At 43.5% G+C, this 12432-nt stretch overlaps 1 protein-coding gene across 7 annotated transcripts in view; it reads right to left on the minus strand.

The window, feature by feature from the left end:
- LOC115153282 (ankyrin-3) overlaps window positions 1-12432 on the minus strand; it is a 149812-nt gene that overhangs the window by 41472 nt on the left and 95908 nt on the right. For all 7 annotated transcript variants that reach the window (XM_029698565.1, XM_029698562.1, XM_029698564.1 and 4 more), the window contains exons 26-35: window positions 9742-9753; window positions 6868-6970; window positions 5900-5950; window positions 5260-5366; window positions 4653-4685; window positions 3205-3429; window positions 2819-2973; window positions 2280-2491; window positions 415-622; window positions 149-245 (exon numbers count right to left, since the gene is read on the minus strand). In XM_029698565.1, coding sequence (XP_029554425.1) covers window positions 149-245; window positions 415-622; window positions 2280-2491; window positions 2819-2973; window positions 3205-3429; window positions 4653-4685; window positions 5260-5366; window positions 5900-5950; window positions 6868-6970; window positions 9742-9753 — 1203 coding nt within the window. The remainder of the gene's footprint in view (window positions 1-148; window positions 246-414; window positions 623-2279; window positions 2492-2818; window positions 2974-3204; window positions 3430-4652; window positions 4686-5259; window positions 5367-5899; window positions 5951-6867; window positions 6971-9741; window positions 9754-12432) is intronic.

Genomic DNA, 12432 nt, shown 5'->3' on the forward strand with positions numbered 1-12432 from the left:
AGCAATGGGCGCTAACAGCTAATCGAATTCCCCCACCTTGACAGCAGAGAGAACATTTAGTTTTTAGAGTTAATTTCCTTTTGCCATGGGGCGTTGAGAAAACGCTGCAGTTAACTGGTTGTGAGCATATGAGAAAGCATGGCCTTACCTGGCCGACACATTTGTTGTGAAGGAAACACAGTCTGTGACAAAGGACAGGGGAGTGGTCCCTGTGATGTCCTCCCACTGGGCAGGAGATGTTCCACCTGGATGGAAAACCACGAGAAAAGACAAATCCCCATCCCTGGTTAACCTTTCATCCACCTACTGCAAACCCTGTCCTTCCATCCAAGTAGGAGTGAATCTTGTTATCAGTGAAGGTCTGAACCAATTTCAATAGAGGTATGTTCTCAGACACAAAGTTTGTGGACTTGCCTGTGATGCTGCAGAGGAGGCGCAGGCAGGGGGTGGAATCCCCCCTGTGTCCACTGGGGTGGCCTTCTGCAGATCGGGGCGGGACAGGGATCGTCATGGTAATGGGCTTGTGGAACTTCCTCCTCCTGGGCTCCACGGTAACTATAGGGCTGAAGGTTGCCCTGTTGCCGAGAAGATTCCTCACCATGTCGTCTGGGACGGGCTGAGCCTGCAGGGAAGGGGAGGGGAGGACGGATGAAAGAGGTGAATCAATGTCCGCTCATTTGTTTCACATTAGCATAACACATGACAAAAGCCATTATCTTTTAAAAAGTCATGTTAACCTGTTGGGGCTAGGGGGCAGTATTTGCACGGCCGGATAAAAAACGTACCCGATTTAAACTGGTTACTACTCTTGCCCAGAAACGAGAATATGCATATGGATAGAAAACACTCTAAAGTTTCTAAAACTGTTTGAATGGTGTCTGTGAGTATAACAGAACTCATATGGCAGGCCAAAACCTGAGAAGATTCCATACAGGAAGTGCCCTGTCTGACAATTTGCAGTCCTTCAGTTGCATCTCTTTCGAAAATACAGCATCTCTGCTGTAACGTGACATTTTCTAAGGCTTCCATTGGCTCTCAGAAGGCGCCAGAAAGTGTAATGGGGTGTCTGCAGTCTCTGGGCGAAGTACAGCAGCTCTGTTTGTGAGTGGTCAGCCTGGGAACAGTGAGACTGAGAAGCGCATTCATGAGAATTCTCCATTTTTTTCTTTCAGCCTTTGAATGAATACAACGTCGCCCGGTCTGAATATTATCGCTATTTTATGAGAAAAATAGCATAAAAATTGATTTTAAACAGCGTTTGACATGCTTCGAAGTACGGTAATGGAATATTTTGAATTTTTTTGTCACGAAATGCGCTCGCGCGTCACCCTTCGGATAGTGTCCTGAACGCACGAACAAAACGGAGGTATTTGAATATAACTATGGATTATTTGGAAACAAAACAACATTTGTTGTAGAAGTCCTGGGAGCGCATTCTGACGAAGAACAGCAAAGGTAATCCAATTTTTCTTATAGTAAATCTGAGTTTGGTGAGGGCCAAACTTGGTGGGTGTCAAATTAGCTAGCCGTGATGGCCGGGCTATGTACTCAGAATATTGCAAAATGTGCTTTCGCCGAAAAGCTATTTTAAAATCTGACACTGCGATTGCATAAAGGAGTTCTGTATCTATAATTCTTAAAATAATTTATGTATTTTGTGAACGTTAATCATGAGTAATTTAGTAAATTCACTGGAAGTTTGCGGTGGGTATGCTAGTTCTGAACATCACATGCTAATGTCAAAAGCTGTTTTTTGATATAAATATGAACTTGATTGAACAAAACATGCATGTATTGTATAACATAATGTCCTAGGAGTGTCATCTGATGAAGATCATCAAAGGTTAGTGCTGCATTTAGCTGTGGTTTTGGTGACATATATACTTGCTTTGAAAATGGCTGTGTGATTATTTTTGGCAGGGTACTCTCCTGACATAATCTAATGTTTTGCTTTTGCTGTAAAGCCTTTTTGAAATCGGACAATGTGGTTAGATTAACGAGTCTTGTCTTTAAAATGGTGTAAAATAGTCATATGTTTGAGAAATTTAAGTTATAGCATTTTTGAGGTATTTGTATTTCGCGCCACGCGATTCCACTGGCTGTTGACTACAGCCCAGGGAAGTTAAAAGAAATCTCAATAGGATGAAGGAAGCCAACTCATCAATCAAAACGATGCTCTTAGCTCAAAAGTTGGGAAATTAGACTCAAAGCTTAAAGCAAAACAGAGACTAATGGAGATCCTAAACAATACAGCTAACTGATTGACTTGGCTTTCAGACCTGCAGGCCAACGCGTATCTTCTTGGTGAGCGCCCCCTGTGGGAACGAGGCCTGGACCATGGGCACTGTCTGGCTGGTCAGCGTCCCGCCCTCTGGACCCATGTGGTTACTCTCCTGCTTGATCCTGGACACCACCGCAAAGTACTGGGGGAAGTCCCTGGTGATGATCCGACAGATCCGCTTCTTCTCCAGCTCAGCATTGCTGTCCAGTTCTGTTGGAAAACACATTAACAAATATAGATGGATAAAGGATATTCAATATGTTATGTATGTGCGAATGACGAAGGAATGTAAGAGAAGGTATTCAATTACATTAGCAATGTTGACCTGTAATAATAATAATAATAATAATAATAATAATAATAATAATAATAATAATAATAATTAATTTATGTGGTAAAGCGCTTTTCTCACACCCACCATGCAATAAAAAATATATATATATTAATAAAAACTATCAAAAACACAGAAAATAGAACAGACAACAAACAAAGCTATTTACAGGTGTCAATGCAGATGTCATGCTCTGTGTAACATACCTTCGTCCATCCCGTTCAGAATGTCTGTGATGTCACTTGGATGGCAGTCGTACTGGTGTTCCTTCCATGTGTCACCGTTGTCGCTCCTGAGTACGATCAGCTCCCTCTCCTTCCCCCTCATGGAGCCAAAATGAGGAATCTCCACGATCACAGGGCTGGAATGGAACAGAACACCCAGAGATTGTTCAGAGCCCCCTTAGAGACAAAAAGGTGGATCTTTACATTCAAATAGCAAAAATGGTATAGAGCAATGTTTCTTAGTCCCTCAAATGATCAACTCATCATCAAGCTTTGATATTTGAAATCAGCTGTTTAGTGCTAAGGCAAAAACTAGAATGTGCAACAAGGATTAAGAAACATTGCTATAGAGATAAGAGAAAACCTACCCCAGAAACTGGGCTCCTGCGGGACCGACCTCAACCAGCCGGCTGACCAGGCCCTCTCCCTCCACCATGGGTGGAGGGTAGGCCAGCTTGTGCCTCTTGGCCAGGCGGCAGGTGATGCGGGTGGGAGCCGTGCACTTCCGGGGCGGGATGATGATACGCATGCCGTTGCTTCGGCTTCCTCTCATGGACCCCCCACGAGCATCCACCATGAAGCTAACCAGGAATCTGCCAGCGCAGAAATACAAATATTAGACCAGGAAGGGTGAAGCGGGAAAAGAGAGGGAGACCATAACCACTGACACATGAGACGGACGAATCCCATGCTGTGACCACCGTACACCCAAACACTCCGAAAAGAGAGAGAGAGACGGACAGAGACAGAGGGAGAGATGGTGCTTCGAGTTCTCAAACTTGGCAGGTCTCACCTCTGACACTTAACAATGTGACCTCAAGACACTGAAACTAGAAAGAACTCAGAGGTGATGTAATAGGGAAAAGGTGAGTTTCCTGCCAAGATCCATTACTCTGAAGCAGTGATCTATACTAAACACCTTCACAAATGTTTCACCCCCGAGTAGAAACTAAATTAAATCACAAATGAATGTGTTAAATACATGACGTGTTAGCTTCTACCTAATAAATGCAGTTTTGGCATCCCATTAATTGTGGAAACTGTCACCAGTAGTATTAAGCTATTCGTAGAACGAACAAGGGTATGTTTAAATTGAAATGCCTCATATAGTGAGCCAGCTGTTAAAGGTGGACTCAGCAAAATGACGTTGCCACGAGCAGCACCGCAGATATTGAGATGAGCGAGATGCCAGACTTCGCTCTCACACAGTCACACACGGTATCTACGCACGGGTTCGCGTCACGTTGTTCACAGCGTGGTAGCCGGGGCAACAAAACTGCTGAGAAGTTCAGCCTCGCACTTCAACGCTCTTAGTTGTTGTGGAAATTGATCCACTATGCTGTTTACTTTCTGCAACTATGTCATATCACTATCTTCCTAAAGCCATAAAACGTTACCAAATAAAGATACCCTACATTTTCATTCGGCATGACATGCTGATCTGAGACGGCTGAGTTGTTACAGGAATCATGTCTGACCTAAAACCATACACAATGTTCTGTATTTGACTGTCCACATAGGCTGCGTTTACACATGCAGACGAATTCTGATCTTTTTTCCCATTCATTTGTCTTTGTGTGCACTTTGCAGACCTGCTCATACATTTTTTTTAGGGGCTTTATCCATATATGCACTGTGAGATGGCACCTTAGTGAGAAAATCCTAAACACATCACTAGCACTACAGCTACACAGTGCAGATGAGAGACCAGACCACACAGATGACACAAGCACAGAAACAAAAGAGGAAAGAGGAAGTAGTGGAAACTGTGACATCACTGTGACATCATGGTGACATCACCAGACACAATCATCACCTGGAGTCATACTGAGGGAGCGGGGAGGACAAGCTGCAAAATAAAGACCAAAACAATGCAGGAGGCAAAAAATTCGATTTAGTAATACAGCACAATCAATTTAGTTTTTTAGGGTCTGACGCATTTCACCGTGTCAGTCAAAAAAAGTAGAAAAAGATGGTACAGAAATAAAAGAGAGGGACTGAAATACAGTAGAACTGGAAAAATGTAGGGCATTGAAAGGGGCAAAAACGCCAGTACATGAGACCTGACAAAACACAAAATATCTTCCATCTGTACTCGGCCCAGGACATTCGACTCTCGAGCATTTCCAATAAGACTAAATCATGTAGTCTACAGCGTAAGTCCATTATCTACTGTATGTGTGGGTGACTTCCCTCAAACTATTCATCACCGCAGCTCAGCAAATTTAAATTGCACAAAGGAAAAACTCCTAACAGTGTGTCACTGCAGACAACTGCTAGCTGGGTCTTTCTTGGGCTGATCAAATGGAGTATGTAGAGTAACATTCTCCTGTGTCTGGATTAGCAGTAGCCCGTCTGACATGGCTGGAGCTACAGCAGCTGTGGCTGGGTGTCAGACCGGTTGGGAGATGGCTGGTTCTTACCCCGAGTGAATGGGGCTGGACACAGTGTTGCTGTGGTCCATGGTGTCTGGGGTCCAGCTGTAGCGCCTCAGACACTCTGCATCGTAGTCTCGGGTTACAGCCAGGTGCTGTGGAAGAGCAAATGCAGGAGGAGGGTCAACAGGTGAGATAGGAAGGAGACCTAATGGTTTATGACCTAACCTGACGGTGACCCACACTAATCTACAGACATTAGAGGTGACACGTTTAATGACCTTCTGCATTCCTAACACACAATAAGAGAATATGACCTCTTACCCCTACAGACAAGTGATCTAACAGGACTCATACAGTGTCTCACAGAAACATGTCTTTATCATCTAAAACATTCAATATCACCTCAATGAAACATGCTGAATATGATTAACCATTTGAACCACAAAAAGTGGCAAACTTCCAACTGAAACAATAATTTGTTTGTATAAAAATGAAGAAAAAAAAAGTGGGAATATACAGTGACCAGATGTCGCATGGGGAAATAAATAACTTTTTACCTCACTGAGATGAGGACCAATGAACGGAATGAGAATTTCAGAGCTCAAACAAACAAACACAAATGGAGCCAGAGAGATGGTCATGGAGAGTGAGCAGAGCAAGGAGACCATCTATTGACATCATATACCTTATTGAGAGGGTCAACCAAGTAGGAAAGGTCTTTACAGACACTCTGAAGCTTTAGAGGAAAAAGAGGCAGATGAGAAATCACAAAGGGGACTCCTCTCGAGGAACAACAGTTGAAGAGCCTTGAGATTTTTCTACCAGTCCCTAATCATACAACAACTCATACAGTGAGAAGAGGCTGCAGTGGCCTTTCCCACGAGATTTCTGCTTTAGCAAAGAGTGATCCTATCACAAAGGCAGCCTTATTTGTAATAAGTAGATGTGATAGTGCCACAAATGTCACCAAATCCCAAGAATGATACATGTGATCATATGAAACAGATCAACTACAGAGCATGATGTCTCAAGCCGTTGAAAAAGCACAGGAAACATTTGTTTAATCAGTTTTAACAACCAAGTTGGAGGAAACTATTTTTTGAACAATATGAGAGAAAAATATTTTACATGCATTCTAATACCTGGCTGCCCTTTGACCCACATTTGTTTGTCAAATGTGATTTCAGTGAAGTTGCAAATATTGTTTACAGTACATCAGGTTAAAGTTCCTCTTTCAGATCCTGCATTGTGATCACTAAAACTTGTTTTAGGGCAAACACTGCCGTGTGGATTTCCCAAGGCAGCTGGAAACCTTGAAGAGGCCACAGAGAAGTTTGAATAAGCTCTTACAGAAATTGTCCTACACAGCCTCAGGACTGTAAGTGCCAAACATAAACTAAACTAATGAAAAAGCCCGAAATAGGCAATTGGAAATTAAATGTGACCATGGGGAGGCCAAATCCATCACTGACCCCATCTGAGTTCACATTAAAAAAAATATTGTGTCACGCAATGCCCTTGACAAAAATATAAAAAGGAGAAGAGAGGAAGAAAAGAGTGACACAGAGAAACCGAGAGAGTGACCACAGAAAGAGGATAGAGACAAGAAAGGGGTCAAGGAAAAGGTGGTGTGAGGAAGTTAGGAGGACGTACCGTGTCCTTGGTCGGGGCGAGGATCTCCTCTATCGTCATGCTGTCCCGCGCGTAGGAGCTGCGGTTGAGGGTGTTGGACCTATCCAAACTGAAGGAGCGGAGGCTGGGGTGTTTAAATGTTACCACGCAACACAGCGGGTGACAATGAACAGCAGGCCCAAACCAAAAGAAAAGCAAAAGTTTAAAAAAAATCCATTACTACATGCAACCTCCAGGGAACTGAATGGTACTGTACAATGTACTGTATATAGTGCAGAGCAAGATTAGAGTCCCACAGTAGGGGATAGCTAGGTAGATAGGAGCTATTCAGAGATGGAAATGAGAGGGAGGTCAGTCAGTTTTTACTGAGAGAGAAAGAGGGAGTGAGAGACAGAAAGACAGAGGGAGAGAAAGAGAGCGATAAAGGAGTTGTATTTGTGTCTGTGTATCATGAACACTGATGTGAGGTCAAATACAGTCTGACTACTGTAGATGTTTCAGAGAGGACACTGGGTGGAGAATCAATTTGATCTACTAAGAAACAAATAATGTGTTAACTACACTACAGTACATAGAGTAGGGAACTAACTTTGATGAATTCCATTCCGTCACTAAAACATCTGGATTCTTTATGTTTATTAAATACATATTTAGTTATAACGGTTCCTATAAATAATCTTGAACCTCTGAAGTATCCTAATTTGTATTCAGTTAAAATAATGTAGCTAATTCAATTAAACATTTGTTTTACGATAGGCAAAGTTCTGTGTCTTTCATTTCTCAGATGACTTGGATGTGTGTTAGTTTGGGTGCTACAGAGATGACGGTCCTCTCCGTCTTGCTTGCTGTGTTGTTGATGTTTGCCTGGTGTTGCAGACGAAGACACACTGACTGAATGCAATAGGCTGCTCCCCTTTGTGAGAAAAAGCCAATCTTCTTACTTGACTGTTTTAAACAGTGTAGCGCTACACTGTTTGTGAGTATACACACACACTTCTAGAGGTGTCTTCTCAGAAGAAGTGTGTGTATAACCTAGTCAAAAGTGTAGGGCTGCACTGTATTGTGTATGTGTGTGTGTGTGTGTGTCTGTGTGTGTGTGTGTGCCCGTGTGTGTGTGTGTGTGTGCGTGTGTATGTGTGTGTGTGTGTGTGTGTGTGTGTGTGTGCCCGTGTGTGTGTGCCCGTGTGTGTGTGTGTGTGTGTGTGTGTGTGTGTGTGTGTGTGTGTGCGTGTGTATATGTGCGTAGAGAGGGAGAGAAAAACTGCTGAGGGTTTGATTGGGCATGCTATTCAGCACAGAGAGAAGTCCTTTATTCAGCACTGCAGCTGAAGTTTCTAAGCAACTCCACTGCCTGAATGGACTGGCATCACAAATCTGCTTTGCCTACTCCAGTGTTTCCCAAACTAGGGGTCACGGCCTCATGTGGGGTCGCCTGATTTGAAAATGGGGTCGCGAGATAAACTCAGATTTTTTTTTTGGTGCTTAGTTCATAGAACCTAACCGTTATGTCAGTAACCTCTGGTAGCAGCTATATGGGGTTGTAATAAACAGAGCGGTTTCTGTTTGTTGACTAAATAGAACAGAGTGGACAACTAGGCACTAAATCAAACTGGGGGGGAAAACAACATTATCAATGGACTTCCCAGTACCTTTCTGATGCATTTCAGTCACTTCAACCCACACTTCTTTAAGATACTGGCCCGAGACTGATTTGTAACAGAATGTTAAAGCCTTAATTAAAAAACAAATCGCTGGCCGTTGATTACATCACTTTCTTTACATGGTGGGGTCACACTTTTCTTTTAAATGAAAATGGGGTCGCGGGCCAGAAACGTTTGGGAACCCCTGGCCTACTCTCTCTGTGGTGCTGCCTGTGTTTTCTCTTCACAGCTTTCCTTTCTCTCTCCTTCCCTCTGTTTCGTCCTTTCCCCCAATTCCATGTTGTTTTATTTGTACAGAGTTGTTTACAATGACATTTTCACTTAGTGGAAGCCCCTCCCCTTCCTTTCTTTTACTCCCTCACTTCCTCCTTCCGGCTTCTTTATGTACCATTTCATCTCAGTGGCCTTGATCAATCTGCCTCTGTCCCTCGTTGCTATTCTGAACACTGCGTTGCACATTTCTCTCACTGCTTTCTGCTTTCTCTCATCCTCGCTTTTTCACTCTCACTCTCTCTCCACATTTTAAGATGAAGCAGTGTTATTTGATCTAGAAAGAAAGTGAATATTTGCTTATCTAAGTCAGCTCAACGACTTGGTTGTGCGGATCATTGCTATCGTTGCTCGATCATCATTACTCTGTCATTCATTATATAGTTCCAAGGCAAAATGTGTATCTGTGTTTGTGTGTGAGTTTGTGTGTGTGTGCTGTGTGTGTGTGTTTGCTATTGGTCTGTTATTCGTCAGATAGGTCAATGTGGGATTTTTAGATAACAAGCCATTCTTTGGCCTTGAGGTTTCCATCTCTGCATACTAGAGTAGGTCATTTTAAAGCAATGGAAGTTACAAAAAGTGGCACCTTAAAAAAATAATCTAAAGGGTAGGGTGTCACCTCATACCACACCACTATACAAAAAGTTGGGTTAATAAACTTAAACCAAAGCACGTCATTATTAAGTCACACCATATAATTGTCGCTTTTATTTTCTCATGTCTACTCTATTCATAACTTGTGTTAAATATGACTTGGTTTATTTGCAAATGATGAGGGGTTTATATTTACTGATGAGAAAATAAGGTGAACGTGTCAATGGAAAATATTAGTGAGCTCAAAATAAGTTTTCCAAATAATAAGTCACCAATAAACTGTGTAAATATACCACACAAAGAATGACAATGGTTCATGAAGTCACAATGAGGATGGGTCAGGGGAGAGAAATGTGCTTTCTGCTCTTACCTGATCCTAGGGCTAGAGTGAGAAACAGACAGAGTGCAAGAAAGAAACAAGGAAAAGAAAAGTAGAGTGGTGAAAAGCAAAGCATTTAAAACCAAAGCAGAGGTGCTGTGTTTTTATTTTCATGTGACATCGATGCTCTGCTTTTGCATGGGGCATGCTCCAAGCCTGGGCTCATAGTCTCTCTGTGTGTCTGTGTGTGTGTGTGTGTGTGTGTGTGTGTGTGTGTGTGTGTGTGTGTGTGTGTGTGTGTGTGTGTGTGTGTGTGTGTGTGTGTGTGTGTGTGTGTGTGTGTGTGTGTGTGTGTGTGTGTGTGTGTGCGCGCGTGTGTGTGTGTGTGTAGAGAGTCCAAGAGCAAACCACGCAAGGCCGACGTCATAAACAGAAAGGTAAGGGGAAAAGAAAGCAGCTGCTCAGCACAGTACATTAATCAATCAATACAATAACTGACTGAAATATAAAGCATAACATATCCAGCATGGCAAAGTCATGCCAGCAATATTGTTTCACCACACATATTCAACCGGTTTACTCTGCAATTAAAATAACAGAAGAATGATAGAAGTTTCTCATAGCACAATATACAGGATAGTAAATGGTGGCATAGTTTATACACTAGATGCAATACCTTATGAGAGAAAGCACTTGATTTGAAGTCCTCACTGTAACCTTTGAACTTTCGAACGCTTCTCTAGAGACTATAAAAATGACACAGCCCAATTCAAACCCCTTGCCTTGATTGATCAAACAAGGAAGAGTTGAAGTGATGTCACGCCTCATATTGACTTTGTGACATGATGTGATAAACATGATAAACATCTGATATCATCCATTATTGCTTAAAAGCTGATTGAACACTTATTTCATGATGAGTCAAACAGTGGTTCTGTTTTCTGGGCTGTTTTGTTCCACAGTGTGCTGCTTCCTGACAGACTGACACTGTTGTTGTTTTTAGTCAGTCAAGCATCACTATGCATTTGCCAGCTGTCAGGGGCACCACAATAGATGGCCAATGATGTGCTGTGGAATACACAATACTCATCTAATGTGGTGATGTATTTTCAGCCAGAATTGTCCGTTTTCTGCTGGGCACTCAACTCTTAGACTAGTTAGTTATCCTCTCTTTGAATACTGTACTGGGAAATAATGTATACATATCTGACCAAAGCCCAACATAGAAAAAAGAACCTAGAACACAACATAGAAAATTTAAACTAGACAAAACCTCAACATAGAAAAAATAAACTAGAACCAAACATAGAAATAAATAAACTAGACAAAACCCCCCAGTCACGTCCTGACCATAGAGAGCTCGTATTTTTCTATGGTAGAGTAGGTCAGGGCGTGACTGGGGGGTTTTGTCTCGTTTATTTATTTCTATGTTTGGTTCTAGTTTCTTTTTTCTATGTTGGGGTTTTGTCTAGTTTACATTTTCTGTTGTGTTCTAGGTTCTTTTATCTAGGTTGGGGTTTTCGTATGATTCCCAATTAGAGGCAGCTGGTCATCGTTGTCTCAAATTGGGGATCATATTTAAGTTGTTGTTTTTCCCACTAGTGTTTGTGGGAGATTATTTTGAGTTTATGCATGTAGCACCTCTTCGTCACGGTCTGTTGTTTTTGTTTATAGTTTATTGTCTGTCTTGCATAGTTTCACATAGAAATAAAGATGTGGAACGATACGCACGCTGCGCCTTGGTCTCTTTCATACGACAACCGTGGCAGAATCTCCCACCACCAAAGGACCAAGCAGCGTGCCCAGGAGGAGCAGGGATCCTGGGCCCGGGCGAGAAGAGAGTGGAGGACATCCTGGACCTGGGAGGGGGTAATGGTAGGGGACAAGACCCTGCCATGGAAGCAGGCGGAGACAGCGAGAGAGGAACGGCGACGATACGAGGAACTAGCACGGCAACGACGGAAGCCCGAGAGGCAGCTCAACAAAAAAAATGGGGGGGCACACGGGAAGATTGGCGGAGTCAGGGTTGAGACCTGAGCCAACTCCCCGTGCTTAGCAATGGGAGCATGTGACCAGTCAGGCACCGTGTTATGGGGTGATGCGCACTGGAGATACAGTGCCCAGTATTCATAGCCCAGTGCGCACTGTGCCTGCGCCCCGCATTTGCCGGGCTAAAGTGAGCATTCAGCCAGGACGGGTTGTGCCGGCTCAGCGCTCCTGGTCGCCAGTGCATCCTGTGCCAGCGCCCCGCACTTGCCGGGCTAAAGTGAGCATTCAGCCACATTTTACATATTTAGCAGATGCTCTTATCCAGAGTGACTTACAGTAGTGAATGCATATATTTAATAATTATTATTATTTATTTTTTTTGGTACTGGTCCCCCGTGGGAATCGAACCACACAACGCTGGCGTTGCAAACACCATGCTCTACCAACTGAGCCACACAGGACCGTTACAGGTTGTGCCAGCCAGGACGGGTTGTGCCAGCTCTATGCTCCAGACCTCCAGTGCGCCTTCACGGTCCAGTACATCCTGTGCCTGCTCCCCGCACTCTCTCTGAAGTGTGTGTCCTCAGTCAGATACGTCCTGTGCCTGCTCCCCGCACTCTCCCTGAGGTGCGTGTTCCCAGTCAGGTATGTCCTGTGCCTCCTCCTCGCAATCTCCCTGAGGTGCGTGTCACTCGTCGGTGCCACCTGTACCGGACCCACGCATCAGGCCTCCAGTGGCCTCCCCGGTCCAGT

This window comes from Salmo trutta, chromosome 18 (genome assembly GCF_901001165.1).
Source record: "Salmo trutta chromosome 18, fSalTru1.1, whole genome shotgun sequence".
In the NCBI taxonomy this organism is placed as follows: domain Eukaryota; kingdom Metazoa; phylum Chordata; class Actinopteri; order Salmoniformes; family Salmonidae; genus Salmo; species Salmo trutta.